We start from the raw sequence: 23,732 nt of genomic DNA on the forward strand, positions 1-23,732 counted from the left end.
TCATTCCTGCTCGCCTGAGGAAATATCTGCCTTTAAAGTCTAAATCTTCCACTCTTCCTGGACAAAAACCTAAAGTAACATCTGGCCTTTGTTTAAAATGGGAAATAGTGCAATCTGCATTCAGTCCTGCGTCAAATGACTCTGCAGTAGCCGGGGGCATTCATCAGCTGGAGTTCAGCTCGCAAACCATATAGGCACCAGGATGACAATACAAAACCTGGAATGTAGAATATGTGAATCATTCGGCTTATTTTAATGCTAAAAAAACAAACAAACAGCCACACATCTGGTAAAATGCTAACTTTGCTAGTGTGAGGAACAGGTAGCGTAGAGAGGGGTTTATTGCTGCTTTTTTTCCACGAAAACAGTTTCGTTGTGCAGCCTGGAATGAGACTGGGGGGAGCCATGAGCCTGATATGCAGCAGTCCTGCAAGATGGAAAACTAAGATACGTGGCTGACACTTAATAAAACACAGAGAGGGAGGACTTAATTGGGTCATTTTATCTGATCCACTGCTTACAAAAAAATATCGACTGCAGCTCTTCAACTGTAAGTATTTAAGCAGCATCGGGTTCCACTTTATAGCAGAAAATCGTGTTTTTGTTATACACTCTACTGGATATCTGGTTTCAATTTCGTGCAATGCGTTTATTTGAGGGCAGACTGGTGAGTGTGTTTTATGTTATGACAGACCAGAACCAAAAGCGAAGCTGTGTATGTAAAAGCCGGGCTTCTGAGTCTCTGCTCTCAGGGTGTTTGTGTGTTCACAGCTCCGGCTTTACAGTAAAATCCCAAACGACAGACACACAAACACACACGTGCAAATTATTTTCCCACATTTCATCCCAGGTTCACACAGCTATCCGCATGCAAAACGCCCTCAACCAGTACGCCCATGATGTAAATACACAGGAGATCATGCACATGCTTTATAAGCCTAATGACAAACACAACTGAGATCATCTCACAGCTGCGTTTTACTCTCCCTCCTCCCCTCCCGCATTTCTTATAATCTTTCTATTCACTCTTCTTTTTTTCCCCCCTAAAATTCCTGAAATATCTATAAAATGCTTTCTCTGTCTCTTGTTTCTTTTCCTCCAGCATTGAGAAAAAAACAGATGTATAGAAATCTGGACTCTTGCCCATCCAGCGTCTTGCAAAGTTTTTTATACACAGTTGTGTTGTGTTTACTCAATCCGTCTTTTTATCACCTCTGACCATCTTTGCTGCCAAAAAAGAACTAAACCCACACCATGACACAGACACCCTCATACGGGAGCTCTGCATATTTCAACGCTGCATATTCTTCTAACTCAGACTGATTAGAATCAGTGGACATCAACTTTCAAGCTCTGAAATAGATTTGTTATTGACTTTAGGTCTGGGATTTGATTAGGCCAATTTTTAAGGGTTGGAAGTCTCGGATAGGCTCCAGCTATTTTCTCTTCCCTGTTTGCACCGAAGCCAAGCATCTCACAGCATGATTCTGCTACCACCGTGTCTCAACCCAGTGATTGTGATAAAATGATAAAAATATACATCTCTGGAAAAAATTAAGAGATCCCTTAAACTGATCAGTTTCTCTGATTGTACTTTTTATACGTATGTGTTTGAGTAAAATGAATTTTGTTCTTTTATTCTAAGAATTACTGACAACATGTCTCCGAAATTCCAGGAAAAAATTTTGTATTTATTTATTTCAGACCTCAAATAATGCAAAGAAAACAAGTTCATATTCATTTAGTTACAACAATGCTAATGTTTTAACTCAGGAAAAGTTCAGAAATCAACATCTGGTGGAATAGCCAGGAGGTTTTCAATGGGGTTCAATGCAGTGGAGTCTCATAATGTTTTCCAGAGCTCTATGTTGCGGTAGACATGTGATCAGAATCAATAGAAAATACGACTGATAGAATAATTAATAATAACTGAACTCTGATTCGGATCCGCACAGCGTTCTGGGGGATGTTACCTAGCAACAACCTGTTGAGTAACGCGCACAGCAGCAGTTTCAGGTTGACCCAACATACTTGTGCATAATTCACTTTTTGAAGTAATGCAGAGGTTCCCCGGACACGTCCACACAAATTAAAATTTTTACGAAAGGCGTATTTGGCGATGCACAGGAAGCCGCTCGGCAGTGTTTTGTATGAGACACCGAGATGATGATGCTGAGATTCAACCAGTCGCATTGAGGATGTGTAGCGTGTCTGCTGCTCTCTGTGACAACCAGCTCACCAAACTTGTTGGTATCCATTCAGAATGTGGGAAATAAGGGAATTTGACATGAGAAACGTAGGCTTAACTATAAAATATCAACCGTTGTCGGACAGAGTGATCAGATACTGCACAGTCCACAGAATACACACAGTAGGCTTTAGTATGTGGGAGCAGATTCATGTTTTGCCACTGTGCCTCTTATGGCCATGTCACTAGATTGGCAGTATATTGGATATTTAACACAAAAAACTCTACTTAATAACTGCTTAACATCTGAGACAAACCAGTTGCTTGACCTTTTTTAGGGTTATAAGGATAAAGTGTGCTGCAGAGAAATGTGTGCCACACTTTAGAGAGACTATTTTCATGGAAAAAAACAATAAAATGCATCTTGTGTTGGTCTATCACCTAAAATCACCCCCGTCTGCAGCTACAAAGTCACCAAACGTCAAAAGGTTCAGGCAGTACTTCTTTTAATGGGCTGCTTGTAAAACCAAAACCGAGCAACTTCTGAAGTTGCCCCAATTCTGCTTCCACTAGTCGTGTGACACACGCATCTCATCACTGCTCTTGTGCTCTTTATCTCACGCTGCAGGAATCTGCGTCCTCCGTCAGAGCAGGGAGGAGACGTTTGGCAGGAGACGCGGGCAGAGAGGGAGAGATGTTGGACAAACAAAAGGAAAAAGAAAAGAAGCAAAGTATTTTGTGCAAAGCACAGAAGAAAATCGAGCTCCAATCATTTGCTTTCCTTGTCTACTCCCTTTGCCGCCGATGCTGCGCGGAGAAGTGGGGGATGCCGGAGGGGCTGGGCATGAGAGGACGCCTTCCAACTCACATTCATTAGAGAGAAATTTGAACCCGCTCAGGCTTACATTTTACTCTCTCCCTTGCGGTGCCAGTTAATTCTCCCTATAAACCTCTTACCGAATTAAAGCAAGGAAACGCTTTAACAACTGTGCGAGTGTGTTAACTCGGCGCTCACCTTCAGTGAAAGGCTCCCAGCTGTAGAGGCGACCCATGAACTCCTGGTTGTTAAAGGCCGTGCACTGCTCAGCTCTGGAGTCCAACGCACCTCCTCCGCACACCTGGAGGGTCAAGACACAAAGACAGAGAAGAGGGGGAAGTCAAATAACTTAGAGCCACACACTGAACCAGTATGCGTTGCTACCAAAGAAAAGGACCGTTTCTCTACTGGTCTCCAGAGAAGTCGTGGTGGAGCGGATCGAGTGGCAAAGGAAAAAACATCTAATAATGAAACTGGAGAATTAACCGGAGGCCTTGGAGCTAGGCACAAACACTCCATGATTTTACACACATGCAGCCTGCATGCTGCTTTGGCCAGCAGCGAGCGCATTCGCAACATATGGAAGTGATAGATTTTCTTGGAACGGCTGCTCCCATAAATCTGCTGGGAGTGAATGACTGTGTGAGCGCGCGCAGAGGCGTGCGCGCATGTGTGCATGAGGAACCAGCGCTCGTTCAAGAAGTCCTCGTGGAGCCGTGGAGTTTCAGGATACCTGCTCATAAACAACAGCTGAAAAATTAGGCTGACATGAATCCTGCCAGACTGTAATTCCTCGTTTCCACTTAGCGGTACGGCACAGGCTGGTGCGGTTCCATACGCTACTTTGCTGGTTTGCTTTGTAAAAGGGACCCATACCGCACCGTTCCTGTAGGTCCACACGACGACAGTAAGGTACGGCTACAGCGGCGCCACTGGCGCAACACAACCCAGTCAGTTGATTGGGGAATAGGAAAACATCACTGTTTGCCACAAGAACAGGACATGGTGCGTCACCAAGATGACGCCATGATGGTAATTTGGGTTTAACCTCTTCTGCCCAGTGAGACGCTGAATACACTGGGGCTTTAAAAAACGAATCATCAAACCAGACAAGGTAGCTTAGAACATTTATCATGAACAACTGCCGTACATTTTTCTTCAAAGCAGAAAAGGCTGGGTAATAAATCAATAATTTGATAGACACATAATCAATATAAATAGAAAGTACATCCGATACAAAGTTCAATAATTTCAAGCTCTCACGGCCAGTAAAGAAAGGCTAGTGGCATTACCTATCTCTCTCGCTCACTGGTTACCTAGCAACGACTTGCTGAGTGACTTGTGGTTACCTAGCAACGACCTGTTGAGTACTGTTTCACCACTGGGCTTCATAACTGCTTAAAATTAATAAAAAATCAGGGCAGAGCGAATGGAAAAGATTGGCACAACAACTCAAGAGGAAACTGCGAATAAAATAGGAAAGTCACGTCACCAGTTTGGTAGTATTTCAGATATTTAAAAGAAAAAACTAATCAATAAATACTGATAAATATCGACATATGAAATGCTTATATCGTGATATGTTATTCCAACCATATCGCCCAGGCGTACAAGGAAACTTTCTTACTTTGATGTGGTATTAAGCGAAAGTTTTGAATATTTCACCACTGAAGGCACATTCAGGTAATACCGTGGGAAGCCAAAACCGTTGGCTTCAACACAGACACACATGCATTGCCATACCGCACACAAACATCTCAGATTTCTCTGCACCTCTAATCTCTGTCAACTATGAAATCTTCTTGTGTTTAACCCCTCTCCGTCTTTGATTTGTTCCCTTTTTTTTCTCGCCCCCCCACCTCTTAACTCACACAGCTGTCGCAAACAGCTGGAAATTTCTAAGCTCTCCGTTGTGCAGGGACAAGAGAAAGAGAATTATCGAGTCTCTACATACATGATCATTCACAGACGAAGCGGGTCCACAGTTCCCATGTGAACCAGCTACAAAGTGTAGCCAAAAAAAAAACTCTCGTGGGTAAAACACTAGAATGTGTACTCGCTAACACTCGGCGCGCTGGATTCATCCCTCCCACAGGAGTGTTTGTCTGGAGGAATGCATGTGGCTAATGTGTCTCATACTGTCAACTCCTGAAACTTTACATAGAAAGGTCTGCGAAAGCCTAATTCTGCAGAAATAAACTGATTTCTGTGCAGGAGATGTGTTACAGCTCAGTTAACACAGCGAGTCTGGCTAAAGCCACAAGTGAACCCGGCTCCTTCAGGGTCAGCGCACGTATGTGACCTGATGAATCAAAGAATCGTGTAAATCTGCCATGGTGCAGGCGGTAAACGTGGTTTGCGATGCTCATAAATATTTCTGCAGGACATAAACACGCAGAGACACATTCAATGCTGGATGGCGTCTCATGGCAAGTTTGAGTGCTTGCAGCAGCAAACACAATAAAGAAACAAAAACCTTAAACAGGCGTGCAGCTGTGCAATGCTGCAGCGTGTTGAAAACCCCAAAATCAGCCTCCACAATAGGCATGGAATCAATGTAAAAGAAAAGAAGGAATGCAAGAAGACTCAAGTGTGTGCAGTCATGCAGATGATGACAGAAGCGCAATAGTTTGAATAGACACCCCCCCTCCACCCAGAGAGAGTTTAGGGTGTGCAAAAACATCAGGAGGCTAATGGAGAGTATGGAGGGACGAAGGAGGGACGGTGAAGGGAGAGTAAAAACAGACTCACTTCAGTGTCATGGTACTGCAGGAGAATCTGTGTTATTGCAAAGACATGTATGAGGGGAGTAAAGGGCGAGGGGGGTCTTTATTTATGCTAAGGAGAGCATGAACAGACAGAGAGGAGTGGGGTGCAGGGTAAAGGTACTTACTGAGGCAGATAGCGGGGCCCCTCAAGGCGAGCAACGCTTCCACAAAGCAAACGCTTCGGTTCATAGTGTTAAAGAAAGTGACCTGGATTTATAGCCACACCGAACAAGGTCCTCTGAGCCCTTCAGAAAGAGTTATTGAAGCTTGTCAAAGTGAGAGTATGACACAAACCTATGAACAGAAATCCATAAAAGAAAAAAAAAAGTATATTCCACTGCAGGAATTTTGTATTGAATACCTTTCTTCAGGTTTTGGTCCCACATCCATTATCCATAAACTGTTTCCAAAATAAAACCAGTTCAAAGTCTTTCTTTTTTCGTAACTTGAGTTGATCACATCAAGGCTCCGAAGACTGTGACCACTTTTGTTATGGTTTACAATAATCCACATGATCTGCTGATTGTGCTTTTCCTTCATAATCCTCCTTTATCTGAGCAATTTGGAGGTGTTTGCATTTGTCTCTAGCTTGGGGAGCTCAACGCATATCTGTGTGCACAAGCAGCTTGAACATGGCCCTACACGAATGATTGCTAATTTTAGTTGCTCGGCGACCAACATCACCGTCAGGTGTTGCAAGAAGTTTTTTGGAGCACCTTCTTTCTGTTTCAAACTGTTTGAGGACCAATGTGTGAAGGTGTACACAAACATTCAATAATAAATGAGATACTATTGCTGCTAGTCCTGGCTGCACTCTGAACCATCACAATGCACCACAAACGTTTTGGGCATGCTCAGAAAACAGTGATTCTCCCTGCATACTGATGAGCAAAGTACCTTTTTAATTTACCCAGGAGCGCCTCTCTAAGACACCACTTAGACCACAAGCTGGCTATATTTATTTTTACATTGTGGTGCGGTTTTGTGGAAGGGACCCAAGCAAAAATGTAAGTCTAGTCAACATGGCAAAGACATAAAGTCTTACTAAGAATTTTTTTTTCTACTTTCCAGTGCAAATACAGCTCTGGAAAAAAAAAATTAAAGACCACTTAAAATTACGATTTTCCCTGATTTTACTGTTTATATGTATTTATTTGAGTAAAATGAACATCGTTATTTTATTCTAACAAGTTACTGACAACATGTCTTTGAAATTCAAGGAAATATTTAGCATTTATTTGCAGAAAAAAAAGAAATGGCCAAAATAATGAAAATGATGCAGAGCTTCCAGACCTCAAAACAAGTTTATATTCATTTAGAAACAACAATGTTAATGTTTTAACTCAGGAAGAGTTCAGAAATCAATATTTGGTGGAATAACCAGGAGGTTTTCAGTGCAGCGGGCTCTTCATTTTTCCCAGAGCTGTATTTTAGTATTTTTGAAATAAGACAAAACTTAAACAGATATTAGTTTTACTCACTGACAAATTATTAGACTTATAACTAGTATTTTTTCATCAATGTTATTGACTTAAAACAAGCTATTATATTCTTGCTGAAAAGGTACTTTTAAGTCAGTGCATTTGAAATAAGGCAGACCTAAGATATTTACAGTAGAAACTAAACAAAAAAACTTGGTAAAATTTTGTGTTTTTGCAAAAGATAGTGGACAACATGAGATTGAGTTTGAATCAGGCACATATAATTGCCTTTAATGGCACCAGCAAGTGCAACCAGAGCATCTTGCTTTACGTCAATATCCGAGGCAACAAAATGATTTGGAAGACCTACTTTTATTTTTCCCCTCAACTATCCACAACATGCAGAAGAGGGAGGCTGCACCTCCCCCACATCTGTCCCAGTTGGAGTTTATGTCAAGATAAATCTCTGATAATAACATCTCAGACACAACGTTTAACTCTAGTGAGTCTCCAGCAGACTTAAGTTGGAAATATTGGGTTTGATTGGGGTAAAGCTTTATAAGAACCCTCTGAGTTTATTGTCAAATAAACTTAAAGATCACAAATTGAGCCTTAGCAGAACGCAAACAAATAAAATTATGAGAAGCAGGAAGTTTGAACTTACTCAGACAAAGACTGTTTCCCATTTTAAGTTAGACAAATACTATAAAGGGCCAAGAAGACAGTTTGATTAATGTTTTCTGGTAAAATTAGACAAATAGAAACCACTAGAAATCAGCTGCTCAGTTGGGAAGCAGGGAGAAGCAGACAGGAGCCGTATTTCATAGCCTCAGAGCAGAATAGATCAAAAGTAACAAGAGATGAGGTAAAAAGTGTAAAACTGTCTGTTTCTGTGGCGACCGAAGGTGAATGAATGAACGTCTAGGGCAACGGAGAGCAGGTGAAAGGAAAGTGAAAGCAGCTGGTGATGGAGTGAACGTTAAAGATGGATTTTACTGGCGGGGAGTCTGCAATGTACACCAGCCTGTGAAGCAGAGGGGGTGGGGATAACTGGCCTAGGGTGCACAAATACATCCCCACATGCAGCACATATATAAACACAAAGGCTCCTGACGACACACAGCACTCCGACGTGAAATGCAAACACCAAGTAAAAAGAAAAACAGACAGCAGAGTGACATATTTTGAAGGAAAGCAGGGACACGCTGCTGTTACCCTGCTTGGTTCTTCACAAACCGAAACCGTCCACATCTGGTTACATCACCTCGGCACCACATACAGGTTAAGGCTGGCTGATCATTCCTCAAGGATTTCTGCAGACAAAACAACTGACTGCAGGTCCCTGGAGTCATAAATCATCAGGCGACAGCACTAATCTCTGACTGCAAGCATAAAAATCCAGGATATTTTAATACAAATTCAGTTTTTAACATTCTGACTGGCTAATCGTGAACCGGCGGCCCGGTGTCTGTAATCTGCAGAGGAACCACCCAGCCTTCAGCCTCGACCCGAACGGATGTCAGGACTTCTTGAGAAGATAAACGACACATCGATCAACGACGTGAGCAATCAGAAGAGGAAGGAAGTGGAAGGAAATGTCACTGTTGTTCACAGGAGATGAAAAAAGACTAGAACTTATTAAATGCTGAAGGAAGTCTGTGAAAATGCAATAAAATCACATATTAAATGTGTATAAATATTTTCCTGCTTAATACAAACATGTTGGATAAGCATGCTGATTTTAATCACCAACAAAAGTCCTACATTTGGTCCCGTCGCTGCTTAGATTACATTTTTCTCTAAGGCCAACCAAAGCTTTGGAATAATCCAGTTTTCCTGCGTTAGATGTTGATTTTCAGTGAAATGTGTGGAAGTTTTCTCTCGTTTCACTTGTTTTCTTATTTTTTCCTTGGTGCCTAAAATCCAAACAAACTGAGGGATCCAATCCATACGGAGAATAACAAAATCCAAAGAAAAACATCAGAAATTGGTGAAATACAGGAGATTAAATAAATTGTGATAACCGGGAAGCAGGAAAAGTGAAAAACTAAAAATTTTTATCGTAATATTTAAGTAAACCGCAATGTGATTTAAACACTTTTCAGGTTAGCAACTCTTCATAATTACAGAGTTAGTAAAAACATGCTCTGCCTAGTTTCTGCTAACAGATACACTTTGGTCTTAATTATTTGTATCAACAAGAAAAACTGTTAAAATGGCGCCTCAAATATTTATTTTGACTTTACCTTGAAAGCATTTCTCATTGTTTCAAATTTGTATAGCTGGTATATTGTAAGAAAGTTGGGACTTACTAAAAGAAAGACTAGTGTTACAAATTTATCTTTACGCAGCTAAGGTCATGCATGAATACCACTTGTGCCTGTTGATGCATATTCAACACCTAATCAATTTAGCTTATTTGCATAAATGTTAAGCTCACTTATATGCATTATATGTGCTATGTTGAAATCAGTCAATCTCTACTTAATTTAGTTTATCGCTGCAAAAACCACAAGGAGCTTGCAGCTGACCAAAGAGCTTCCCAGGATATACGATCAGCTGCATAATTTATAAAACAAAACCCCAACAAATTATACATCAGGGAGATAAAATAGTGATTTTAATCCCAGAACTTTCTTCCTGGTCCAAATGTTAAACCCAGGGAAGCTCAGAGAAGCAACATGGGGAGACAGATCAGGAGCTCCACCCCGGCTGACAAATTAAGCAGATATATTTCCCACTGTCTCCCACTGGAGTATTTTCACATCAGTCAAGAGAAAATCAACAAGATTAATCTCTCCTTGCACTCGTTTCCATTCGTTGACATTCAAAGATAAGGCTGATGTTTACAGCTGTGAAAGTTGTAGCAATCTTATCTTTCTGAATGAACAAGAAGCAAAAACCATAAATATTTCTTTAATCTTATAGACTCTCCAGTCTCTGTCACTGAATAGGTTTTATCTGTTTAATTGTGCTTAATTTATTTCAGGTGATAAATACAAAAACATATAATTTGGAGCTAATTAGGTTAACTTTCTTGTTGCACTGGGTCTTAAATAGCTAAATAAAGCGGAAGGTCTTTAAAACAGGTGAGAGGCGACACAAACCAGGCACAAACGGATGACAAGACGCGTGAAAGAAATATTTGTGGGAAACTGAAGCGCACAGGAGCCGAACAAGCTGCACCTGGTTTTCTCAGAGAAGCGCCTCTACCTCTGCTTGTTAAAGCACTAAAGCAAATAAAGCAGCAATAATTTTGAAATCAGTGCGTACGGTTTGAGTCTAACACATCTGCTTGTCACCTGAAGAAAACAACATTATGGATGGTTATGAGGAGTGTGCCTGGTCGTCCTAATCACACATTTCCTGTGTTTAATGACAGACTGCGATCAGGCGCGATCACCTGACTCTCACTGAGGAGGCCTGAAGACACGCAAAGCGTGTCTCCCGACTTGGTTACAACACAAACTCTGCAGGTCTCGACTGAGACGGTGAGATCAGAAATCCTGTCTGCTTTAAAGACAAAAGAGAAACAAGCATAGGTGCAGTCCAAGAGCTGTGTTTCCCGTAAACCCGGAGCTTTATTTTGCAATTTTAAGATTAGGGATCCAGATCCAGACCCAAATTACACAGAATTTTCCCTGATTTAAGCTCATTTGTGTAATCCTATCCCCAAGACAGACAGAAGATATGAACAGTGTACCTCCTCTGAGGCTCCCAGCCCTTGGCACAGAAACCGATCAGCATGAAATTGGTTTCTGTGTTATGATCCGACCTAAACAGCGCCTACAGTTTTCCTTTTTCGACGTTTAGAGCCAAAACAGCCTCCACAAATCAAAGGGGAGGAGATGGATTTGAAATGAAGCAAAAGTAGATTAGTAGATTAGTAGATGAGTTAAACAGGAAATCATTATTTAATGGTTAATGTTTTCAGTCTGCTTCTAATCGCTCCTTGGTTGCAGTTTTCTGAATGTGAAGGTTTGGGGGGGAAAAGTTAGGAAGACAACGCAGCGGAGTCTATGCACTGAATTTTATTTTGGAGTACAAGTGTAAATAAGGCAAAATAAGTTTAAATTCGACACATTTTTCTGATTTTTATTTGGTGAAACCACAAGAAAAAAAGTATTTTCCTTTCACTTCATAATTCTTCACTATTTGTTGTTGGTTTATCAAAGAAAATCCACAAAAATCAATTATATTTGTGGTTGTAGCAAGACAAGGTGAAAAAGTTAAAGGCGTGTGAATACTTCAGCGCAAATTATGTAATCATGTCTGCCATTAGGCTCCTCTTAGTTTTAAAATATTAACATTTCTTCTAAAACTGAAAATCAATTTGATTTCAATCGCATTTATCAGGATTGTTTTTTAATAATCCAATTTAGTTAAAACAGTTGCTTTGCTGCTTTCCAGAGCACAATGACAGCTGAGCATGCTCACCTTCCCCTTATTAAAACCTCGTTTTCCTCCAGGCGGTGTCATGTCGAGTTCAGCTCAAGCCAAGATGACGGCGAGAGAACATTCACTTAACGAGATCTGAGGTTTACCCCCTGCAGCCTTCACCGCTTTCTGTGCATGTCTCCGAAGGCTTGTGTATTTTTTGCCCCCATTCATGCACACGGCAACTCTGCTGTTTCTCCTCTACTCAAAATACATGAGTAGAGGAAAATTACAGTATAACTTAGCAAGTTGATGCACATTTCCTAATTTGATGCAGAAAAAAATCTTGTGATTTTGCCATATAATAGAGAACCATTTGAATCATTTGAAGGTGGTTTAACTTGAAAACAAAAGTCCACCTGCTGCCTTGATAATGCAGTTTGAGTCAACAAGAAAATAGTTTTGGTTTTAACTCAAAAATTAAAGTTCACGAAGTTGATTTAACAACACGAGACGAGATGTTACTCATTAATCTTGTACTGTGAGTTTTAACGTAATTTAATAATCATTTCATAATATGCAAGAAAAAAACTGCACTCCTACCTCATTTTCACTCACATTATCAAGTTAAAATAACCACCTAATTTTATAAGTATACTTTAGAATTACTTAAATTATTGTTTCAAATTGCATGAACTAAATTTCTGATCTGATAATGAATATTATTAAACATCATAATGAACTCTGCTCCAAAACATTTAGTGTGAACAGGACATTATCCTCCATCTTTGAAAGTTTATTTTTCACAAACTCTCACATTTAGGTTCAAAATCTAAAACTTGCTAAATTTATTTGAGTTAAAGAGCCATAACTAAATGTGGCTCAAAAGTTTTACAGTGTTGGACTTAAGACCTCCAAATCTGAAGACTCAGGAAAAAATATTTTGTAGTCAGCTGGGCCAAAAGAGGATTTTTAAAATTACTGAACAGATTTACTTCATTTTCTCTTCTTCAGCTGATAGAAGGCTGACTTTGTAATCGTCTTTATGTGTGTCTGGAGGTTCAAGTCCGAGTCCGTCACTGCACCCAGCCAGGTCGCTCGTTTCTAGACGTAGAAGCCAAAGATGTGTGCTGACTCTTTTGGTCCAAAAACAATAACTTCAGTTTTGTTTCTTGGCTGGCTGTCAGTTCTCTTACTGTGAATCACTGGTAATGTCGTGTCATTTCCATTTGCTTTGACATCCACTTTGAGTGGATAAATCTGCCATTCTCTGTAGCAGTTTCTCATAGTCCTCTGTGAAGACAAGAGGCATCTTGTGCTGGTTTAGCTAATAGGTCAGAAAATATAGCAAGAATCCCACAGTCCTTAAATCATTAAATTTGAAGTAAACCAGCTGTGAGAACAAAGAGGATAAAGGCCTAAAGCTGGGTATGTAAAATAACCTTTCAAAAGGCAAAACTGAGACGAGAGACCAGGTGAATCGTCCTAATAAGGCATCATTTATTTTTCTGCTTGAAATCTGCTAAAACACTCCAATTTCTTGCCATTCTTAAAATAAGGTGAAGATGAAGAAGTGAGCCCAGTAAACCTTCAGGATGTCTTTGTAGTGCAGGTTAAAGTTACACGTTTGCCCCTGATGGTATCCGTCTTATTAGGTCATCCTGAAGGCAACGTTTGCTCGATCATGCAGAGGCATTTACTGTTACTGACTCTGAGTAAATATTTACTCTGGGGAGGAGGAGGAGGAGCTCGTATAGTCACCAACACACAGTGTGAAAGGCTCCAGAAAGGAAAGGCTTCAAGCTGCTGTCTCCACTTTTAAATATGCCAGACAGAATCTTCTCAAGTTCCACCTTTTTCTTCCTCCGACAGGATAACTTCTTCTCTAGTTTCGCTCTTCACACACGTCTTTTCATCAAAACAAACTCGTCGTCCCACTCTGTCTGATTCCACCGCCAACCATCCGTAATGTAACTTATGAAATCCCCACCAAATACTTTTTCTTCGCCCAGGCGCACACTCCCAAGGACTCATACCGACCAGCCCCCAGCTCCATTTCTTCATCCCTTCATCCATTCTGCAACGGATCCAGGGCAGCTTTTCTAAAAACAGAGCTCCCTTTCACTGCAGCCTAACTGCGCCACTTCCTCCACCACCCTGCGCTCGGACTCATTCAAACACACACATGTTCACCTTTTGCCCTTCTCATTTCCTCTGTCCCTCTCTTAGTTCCCCAACGCAACAGCACAAAAAACACTTGTGCTGGGCCTCAGGCGCGCCATGTTATGACAAACACACCTAACAGATAAAGGGATGTGTCACTTTCGGTCTAGCTCACCCCCTAAATTACTCACACATACACACAGACATTCAACACATACAAGCCTGGGCGAAGTCCTGCAATCAGCACTTAAAACCTATTTGACAGAGATAAAAACTCAAGAGTTTGTGCTGCAGGGGTAGATGGAGCTAAGGCAGAGGCTAATGTAGGGTAAATATGTAACCCAATGAGTCAGGATCGGCAGTCACAGGACCTCTATTAGCCCTGCTGGCACACACAGGGGGACGCACTCTGCCAAGACACTAAATCTACCTTAAAGTGGGGGCAAGCAAGACGACCAGGGCAGGACGCAGAGAGAAAGGCCAAAAGAACAAGAGCAGGTTTAAATGACGACAAGAGCGGATGCCAAATTATCTTCGTAGGGAAAAGCGAAGAGCTCTGAAGTGCCAAGCTGGCTCCCACTTCAAGTATCTACTTCCACTTGATGAGGGAAAGCTGCAGATATGGTGCATGAGAGAGAAATTGTGAAAGTGTGTCGGTGTGTTTAAAAACCAATGTTATCTCCTCTCCTTGCGCTCTCACTTAAAGCAGATCTGCAGCCAGTGGAAAAAATAACCCACTCACATGTCGCTCTGGGTATTTTTGTCCCTCTGATATGGACCCTGTGACTCTTCCTGGTAGGATACCTGCTCATCCATCATGCAGAAGATTAGTCTTTATTAGACAGAGTCGCAATTTATTTAGAGTGGCAACCTTCAAAAATCCAAAACCAGCCCCGTTAAGTACACTTTAATCGTTTGTTCGCGCAGACAATTCGGTCCGATTGTGGAGATGTGAATAAGTCTGATGTGGACCAGAAATGTGAACTGTGTCCACCTACAAACGTCGGTCTTGGTTCGGTTTAAGCGAACCCTGCTGCGGTTTGAATGCATATGTGGATACAAGTTTGCTTTCTGGTTTTAGAGCAGAAAGCGAACTATACCGCAAAGCATTCTGGATAAATAAAGCCAAAACGAGCATGCGAGTCTAGCGCTAACGGGAGAAATTTCTCATGGTCTTTTACAAGGGCCAAAGAAGAAATCCTAGAACCGCTAAAATCTGAGGCAACTACATTTTTGTTTACATTTTGTTGAGAATGAAGTCAGTGTTTTCTTCTGGGGTTTATGTGTTGTTTTCCTCAGTGGTTGTTGGTGCGGCGCCACCACAGGCAAGGAGGTGAACAGTTTTTTTCAACCACTTTGGGAAGCGAACTAGCTGAAAATGAAAGTCTTTAGTCTCACTATCTGCATTTATAACTCATGAAACTTTAAAGGGATCAGTTTATCTTAAACAGCTTTGATGAAAGGAACTGATACCACTCAACACAAACTTCATCTGGTACGGATGGATAGATCGATGGATGGACTTCCACTCCAGTAACACATGTAGCACAAAACAGGAGCTGTAGAATGACTTTGGTCTGTTTTTACAGGCTGCATTATTAGATTATAGCACCTCATATATTCCCGTCTAATCAGCTGGAAACAGCTGGTTCCAACATCAATTTGGACAATTTCACACACAAAGAAATTAGTTAAAAGACCAAAAGACAGAAATCTGCTTCCAATTTTGACGAGGTGAGAGATTGTCAAAAGAAAAACAAAAATCACCGTCGGATGGAGATTCAGAAAACGTGAATAAACAACTTACTGCATTTTATGAAATAGAAGGAGTGAGAAATGTTGGAAAGTTGATTTGCTCTCTGTTATGCAGAGTAATCAGCAGAAAACCAGCAGCCAGCTTTCAAATCAGTGCAGTAAACAAAGAAAGTGCCTCTGAAATACAGCTAGGAGAACACGCGGTACTAAAATAAATCCACTCAGTTATTTTGTTTTACATGTAAAATGTCCTAGTTGTGATGTCTGAGAAATGACTGTTCCTCATAACTTATTGTTTCCTTTTTCTCTATGGGTTGATTTCCTTTGAAACCCCACTTGTTCCATCTGTAAATAATCAGTACTGAACCTGTGCCACAGCTTTTTGGGGGCCCCAAAAAATGTCAAATAGAGAGGATATATTTCTTCTCTTCCTGGCTCAGGTCCTAAATGGGTTGCTTAGTGTGAACCGAACACACATTTTTCCACTCTCTAGGACAATAAAAGTCTCAACATATTCTATATTATACTCCATCTTGGTGGTCTTTTCTAACACGAGGCAGCTGCCCAAAAACAAGCAGAAATATGAAATGACACAAAGATAACTAGACATTATACATATTTATTTCCTACATTGTGAACAACGCTGCCCTTTGTACAAACTACATATAAAATATGGTTAAGAAATGGTAAAAAAGACAACAAACTGTATGAAGATCTGTGAAAATCCTCCAGGTTAATGAAGTTCAGTCCCATGCACAACAGAGAAATTGGATCCTTATCAGTGACTCACTGTTTTGGACTCATAATCCAGACTGAGGTTACCATCTTGTGTCCTCACATTTCTTGGCACAGTGGGGTTTCTCACATGAATGACAACCTGGGCGAACATTTCCTTCTGTCTGCCTCCCCAACCAATTAAAATACAATAAATTATCTGAGATTTAGGCTGATATGCAGTGCAGTTCAACAAGAAGTAAATAACTTAATCACGCTTTTCCCAGCTGGAAAAGATGGCTTCTGTCGTGTCAGCTTGTACGACTCTGGTTCTGCTGGAGGGTTCTTCCTGTTAAAGGGGAGTTTTTTTCCCTCCACTGTCGCTGCATTCATGCTCAGTATGAGGGACTGCTGTAAAGTCAACGACACAACGCAAGCGATTGTCGCTACATGTTTCGATGCAGTTTGCTGTTTCCTTAAGTAGAAATGTTTTAGTTTACTTTGAACAATTAATTGAGCGTACTGTACAATTTGATAAGAAGAATCAGTAGCAATTCTTTTGAATTGTGGCTATATAAATAAACTGAATTGCAGGTAAGTTATATTCTGTTATCTGGCTCTTTGGACCCCCTTTCTGATGCCCATGCCACCATGGGCAACCGCCTGCAGAGCTCAAATCAAAAACTGCAACTGAGTAAAGAAAATATTTTTAAAAATGATCTTTTTTTTATTGCAACATTGGTATTAAAATGTTTGAAAAAGCCCATAATTTAGCTTGAGAACATTTATTCAACAAAGGAAAAAAAATACTGTGAATTGGAAATCACAGAAGCGTTTCTTTTCTTAAGCTGTAAGGAATCAGGCAGTCCTACCTGTGAGAAGCACCTGCGGTACTCCTTCTCCGGCCCCGAGCACCTGAGCAGCCGAGGAGCGCCGCCTCCTCCGTGCCTGCCGGCCTCCGCTCCCAGGTGGGAAGACGTATGCGGATGCTGTAAGGGAAAGACGCTGCCGGTGGGTGGGGCTTGGGGCCCGAAGCCTGGGTGGGGTCCCCTCTCCGTGTGAGCCAGGTTGGGGCGGTGGAGAGGAGAGGTGAAAAGAGGAGAACTGCCCGGAGAGCGAGGGTGAGACTGAGGAGGAGGAGGAGCGGTGACAGAGTTCCAGTCAAAACGCTGGCGGTTAATGAGGACCGGTGAGGACGAGGAGCGCGAGAAGGAGTGTTGGGGTGGGACTCTGTTCCTCCTGTGCTCAGAGTGGGACGTCCGGCCCGCGTGTTGGCGTAGTCTTCCTGTTGGAATGGGTTCCTCCTCAGGAGCTTCGCTGATCTTCTGGTCTCCATTCTCCTCCTCTGCTGCCTCTGCCTCTCTGTCTGCCTCCCTCCCTGCCTGCTCCTCTGTCTGGGTGTCGTCGCTAGTGACGGTCAACCCGGCGGCTTCGTCGGTGCCGTTAGCAGTGTGCCGAGCTTGGCGGTTGGTTCGATGCAGGGGCAGGGAGAAGGGAACCTTTCCGTACCCAAACTGACCCGGACGGACGCTGGAAGCCCTGCAAAACAAATTTACAAAGTGGAAAAACACACCAGGGGCTTATTCAGGAAGAAATTGTGAAGTCAAAGTCAGATGGGATGAGCTGAATATAAACAACATGCCAAAAATGGGATGTAGTGAGAAATCAGAGCGATGCAGCGCCTGTGTAAATGATAAAAACCAGATTTAATGATGTAATTACGGTGCAGATACCAGAGGCAGACATGGGCACAACTCCAGCCTGCATTACAAAAACCTCCACTGCAAAAACAATCGAAACCTCAGTGCATCCCCAACAACGTGCTGCACCCTGGGAAATTAATCCCACAGATCGCTTCGATCTTGTATTTTGTGATGAGATACAAATCTTCTCTTTGTCTGGGAACAATGCGGCGGCTACTGTTTGTCCCAAACAAACCACTGTTGCTACAGCCAGCTACGCAAAACTCACTTCCTTTTTGTGCAAGTGTCTTTTTCCATGAATCTCTGAAGAAAACAGAAGATTTCCTCTAAACCAGCGGAACGATTATTGCTGCAAGTTTCAGGGTTACCATAGAAAACGTCTATTTCAGAGTATTTTATGAATATACATATATAGATTGCTAATTTACAGACTAAATTAGCAATCTGTGGTGATTTTTTAAATCACCACTGATTTAAAAAAAAAAAAAGGACATGCTAATGTATTTCAAACATATTTTTCAAATACTTTTAATAATTCTGGCTTACAGTGAATGAAAATTGTTCAACTTCTCCAACCACACTTTTCCCTTCCACTCTTCCATTAATATCTATGAATACAGAAATCTTAACAACTTCTAACCATAAAAGTGAAAATGAACAGAAACACACACTTTAAATGCATAATCTTTTTGTGGAAGGATGTGTTTCATTCTGATAACTTAAGTAAACCTTATAATTATATTAACATGTATTCTTTATCCTTTCCTATAACTGACTAATCACAACATAAGCAGCAGTATTTGTTAATAATAAACTAGGAAAGTGAAGAGAAAGTGATTTAAAAAAATCTTTTATGCCTAAAATATTCATAGGTCAAAGTTAAGAGGTTAAACAAACAAAAAATAATCAGCTGCTGGACTGGAAAAGAGTTAAAAATGTAGCCCAAATCCCAAACATTAAAAAAAAACTTTAGAAAACCTCAAGTAATTTTGATCAAAGCCACTTTCAAAGACTACAAAAAAGTCTAATTGGAAACAAAATAAAAAGTCAAGTCCTCAATACTTCTTCAGCATTGATTTAACTTAAAGCTACCAAATAAAAAACAAGTTACCACGTAACACCCCAAACCGTCTTTCAAAATGATTTCCTGCTCATCAACAGTGAACTGCTGATTTTCATGAGGCTGTAGCTGCTTCATAGTTTTAAATGAATGACTGAAACACAGGGCTGCACGGTGGAACAGCGGTTAGTACTGATGCCTTGCAGCAAGAAGGTTGTGGGTTTGATTCACAAAGTTTGCATGTTTGGGTTTTCTCTGGCTTCTACAGTCCAAAATCATGACTCTCAGGCTAATCGGTTGAACTATATTGAATCAAAATTGCTCTAAGCTCAACTTTAATTTTGTGACTAAACACCTGATCTTAAAAAGTCCTGACATGAGACTTGAGAAACAAAGCTTCGTTTTTCTTGTGTTTGTCACAGAAAACAAGCATAAAAGGTCTTTCAGCTGCTGAAATCTCATTCGGCAAAACAGTCAAAGGTTCCAGAGTTCATTTGCTCCAGGGCGTTCTTTTCACCCTTTGACCTTATTTCTGCTTACAGGCATCACACTAATCAGTAATGGTGAGTTAGGTCACAAGTAGTGGAGAAAAAAAAGAAAAGCAAAAGAGAATCACAGCTTTCAGGAATGTTGGATTATTTCAAATCTCTGGTCTCACTCACCTCCTCGAAGGCAAACCTTCCCGACTGGTGGGGATGGAGCGCCTGTTCCCGCCTCCGCCGGCCCTCGCTGCTCCCGGATTGGTCGGCCTCCTGAATGCGCGTGCGGGCTGCTGGTTGTACCGCTGTGAGTTCATGTGATAGGGGGGTCGGTAAGCAGACTCTTGACCAGAGGGGGACACTTCAGGATGATAAAGGGGTGGCGACTGATTGCTTTGAACGGGAGGCCCTTCTCCTCCTGTGTTTCTATATAGCGGCAATCCAGGGTTATGACTCCTGGAGACTGATGGGGAGTGATAAGACGGGTGTTGCCCGGGGTAACGAGAGGGATAGTACGGGTTTCCAGGTGATATAGCAGGTTCTCTGTCACTCCCGGGATAATAACCCGCCCAGTTTGGTGGAGCGAAGGAGAGAGGAGCGGTCTGCGGACGTGGAGGAGGGGGTAAGCACTTCCTGGTCCGGTGAGACACACCCACTCCACAGGTTTGAGAGCATTCTGACCACTCCCCCCACACAGACCACACGCCGTCAACTGGCTCCGCCTCAAAAACCTGCCTGGACCGTCGACCTGCCCCCTGAGAGACGAAAACACAACGAAACATCAAATTTCGATGAATGTCTTACAGCTTACAAACGGTTAAATCTGCTCGACCTTTCAGTCATGTATCACATCTACTGAATCTCGTGACTTTATGGTGAATTCAGAAAGCAATACTGTGCAGGAATATTTAATAGTTCCCACAAGTCTGAACCAGACGTGATCCGCGCCATCTTAGTAGGCAAGTGGATGCGCATCGCATAGCGGCTTCCAGACCAACAAAACGGAAATATGTGGACACTCTTGACCAATGTGAAAGGTACATGAAGAAAATCGCTGCTGTCGGGATCGACTCGGAAGAATATGTCAAACAAGCCGCCTCATACCTTAAAGTGACTAGTGAGCAGACGAGCTTTACTGTGTGAAATCTTTTGACTCATGCAGTCGGTGTTTAAATGGCTTTGTAAAAGATGTACAAACGTTTTGTGTGAATAGCAAGGTTCTGGTAACTGGCAGAGTAAGTAACGTAGGCTAAACGTCCATCTTAGCTTACAGATAAAAGCTACATTAGTTAAGCCAATTTTGCGAGTTCGGCAGTAAGTACTTCAGTAAATCTCACTGATATTTATCTTAGTATTACACGGAAGTTTGTAAACTACTCAAAATTTGTAATCAAGTAATAGTGGTACTGTAAATTGTTTATAACTTAGCAACGAGGCAAGATCTAGGTCTAAGCCTGTAACTCTGTTGTTGTCATAGCAACTCCATAGCAACTGCCTGCCAAGATGGCTGTCAGTTACAAAATTTCACAAAAGTGTGACGTCAAGATACAAATTTGTACTTATTCACGTCTTCTTGTGGTGCAGCTTAAACATAAAAGGAACTTAAAAAGAAGGTTAAACATATTTTACCAGGATTTTTTTTAAGTAATAAGCCAACATGAAATGTCAAATCACTGCGAAAGGTAAAATAATGCATTCTTTTTTTTATTGTTTATCAAAATCTGAAGAGTGTGGTATGAATTTATATTCAAATATTATTCAAATATTACACATAAAACATTTGTTGTAGTCCAAACCCGTTCCTCATACATTAATTTAACTACATTTACAGAAAACTTTGGCACTATTTAAGAGGAAATAATCCCCAATCCTTAAAAGCGGTAAAAAAAAAACAAAAAAAAACCTCTTCAAAGTTTACCGATGATCCACAGTCCCAAGATTTTCCTCCCTCTGAGTCCAAACTGTAAATCCTGAACTCTTCATCACTTGGGCTTAAAAGCGTCTCAGCCACCTGCCAGCAGCAGTTTAAGAGCCGTCGGATAAATCTGCAGCAGTTTGTGTTCACTAAAGTCACCCACAGCAGGACCAGCAGGACCACGGCTGACCACGGCCGACCCGGCGCTGTGTTTGTGTACATGTAAGTATGAGTGCCTGTATGTGCGAGCCAGCTGGCGGTTTTGATGTCCTCCTCTGTGGCTGTAGATAAATGTTTCTCCTCTCATTTCATAACTGAGCTGCTGGCCTGGTTGGCAGCGAGGCAAACACGCGAGCCGAACAAAAGTTGCCATTGAGCAGCAGGCACCAAGACGTAAATCTGCGCCCCGCTCCCCTCCGCCTTTTATTTACAAGTGCTTAAAAGTGCGCGTGTACGCGGGGCGGAAACATGCAGGTAAACATGCGGCGCTTAAACGTTTGCGGGCGGCTGAGTGGGGGACAGGTGTAAGCGCCAAAAATGTCCTTCCCACCACATTAATAAGAGTTTCTGTCGCCAGTCTGGGGTGGAAACGGTGGGAGGCTGGGAGAAAAGCAAGGAGAAAGGGCGACGGAGGTGGGCTTGCTGTGTTGCTGCTCTGTCGTTAATGAGTGCCATCAAACACACAGCTGCCACATAACTGGAAGTATTAATGAGCCGCGAGCAGTGACCCTTGCAGCAGCCACCGCTGACCCCTGGAGCTACTGGCTGAACTCCTGCCGCACTGTACAGGCAGACCTGATGGAGTCTGGTGCATTAAAAACCTCCCGACTTTCTTCTTTTCGGTTGAGAAAATGTAATTTTGACTTTACAGATCTGGCTGCAGGTGTGCAGTGATCTGGTGGAGGGAGACTAAGCAAAGTTGAAACTGGAAATCTGTGCAGATATTGGTGAAAAACCTTTAAATTGGCCTTAAATGGGATAATAAGTTTAAAAAGAGTTCTTCTGTCTATCCAATGTGTACAAATGCTGCTTTAATAAAAGGTGGAAATTTAATTCAGGTTTAATTTGTTTCAGTTCAGTTCATTTATGCACCATCGATTACAGGGAAGCAAATGGTAACTCTTTAAATTAATATTTTCATTTACTCAGCTTGTCACAAGGAAAAAATAAATAAAACAACTAAAATATATACGTTACAAAACTGTTAAAACCTTTTGGACTTTCACAATATCTGTTATATTACAACCACAAACTTTATCGTGACAGACCAAAACAACATTGAATGATTATAAAGTAGAAAAAAAAAAAAAAATGAGATTTGGTTTTTACATTTTCTTTACAAATAAAAATCTAAAAAAGTGTGACATTGACTTTTATTTTGATACACATACATGAAAAGCAGCACAACTAATGGTCGGAGCAACTAAAGAGTCTAGAGCATTGCTCAATCCATTAACAAATCATCTAATCCACATGGATCAGTCTTGTTTGCAGTAAATTTATGGAAGAAGGCGCTCTGTTCAAATAAAACCAAAACTGAAACTTTTGTTTCTCCTTCCAGCGGGACAACACCCTTGGACGTACAGGCATACAGAGATACGCTTCGGTTTAGACCAAAGCATATTTATGGCCCAGTCAAAGTAAAGAACCAACTCTAATCACTGGTGCTCACTGTCCAGTCAGTTTGAGATGTTTTCCAAAGAAGAAAGAGCAACGGTTCCAGGCTCTGGTGAAGGCATATTGACCTCATTTGCAAATCAACACAACACTTTTAATTGCAGAGAAAAAGACACAATGTACCCGTTTCTATCCACTCTCAATTATGCACTGCTTTCTGCGCATAAAAAAATTCCAATAAAAAAATGTTTTGGATTGTGGATTTAAAGTAACAGAAACATTGAAGGGGTAAAAATAATTTTGCGAAGCACTGAAAGTGCTACTTAGATATTCAAACGACTATTATTATGAAGGAATAAAGCTGGGTGTGTAGAGGGAAGTCATTTATGCAGAGAAAACTTATGAATGAACAGGATGGTCACTCTGACTCAAAGCCAGGCGGGCTGGAGTTTGCATGCTCCCCAAATCCAGTTACAACTCACATTTTACAGTTTCTATGGCTTCCCTAACAGCTCAAATTACTTTAAATGTTCATTTTACCTTGAAACTCTCTCTGTGTGTCACAATATCCTCCTAAAGTCACCATAACCTATAAAGACGTGCATTTAAAGGCGCTAGATTACTGAAAATAAAGCCTTATTGGTTACAGTTTTTAATATTATACTCTTGTTTTCTCAGTGTTTTTGGAATTATACTTTAAACCCACTGGAAAAGTCCGAACCTGTCCTTTGACTCCTGTCCCCTTTTCACCCCAC

General features: G+C 41.4%; 1 protein-coding gene across 1 annotated transcript in view; it reads right to left on the bottom strand.

The window, feature by feature from the left end:
- Positions 1-23,732, bottom strand: part of adamtsl4 (ADAMTS-like 4) — a 43,945-nt gene that overhangs the window by 17,014 nt on the left and 3,199 nt on the right. Inside the window, exons 3-5 of the mRNA XM_015045657.1 lie at positions 19,629-20,200; positions 17,076-17,742; positions 3,204-3,306 (exon numbers count right to left, since the gene is read on the bottom strand). Of these exons, the coding sequence (XP_014901143.1) occupies positions 3,204-3,306; positions 17,076-17,742; positions 19,629-20,200 (1,342 nt within the window). The remainder of the gene's footprint in view (positions 1-3,203; positions 3,307-17,075; positions 17,743-19,628; positions 20,201-23,732) is intronic.

Source organism: Poecilia latipinna, unplaced genomic scaffold, assembly GCF_001443285.1.
Source record: "Poecilia latipinna isolate Pla-1442-1.1 unplaced genomic scaffold, P_latipinna-1.0 Scaffold737, whole genome shotgun sequence".
Classification (NCBI taxonomy): domain Eukaryota; kingdom Metazoa; phylum Chordata; class Actinopteri; order Cyprinodontiformes; family Poeciliidae; genus Poecilia; species Poecilia latipinna.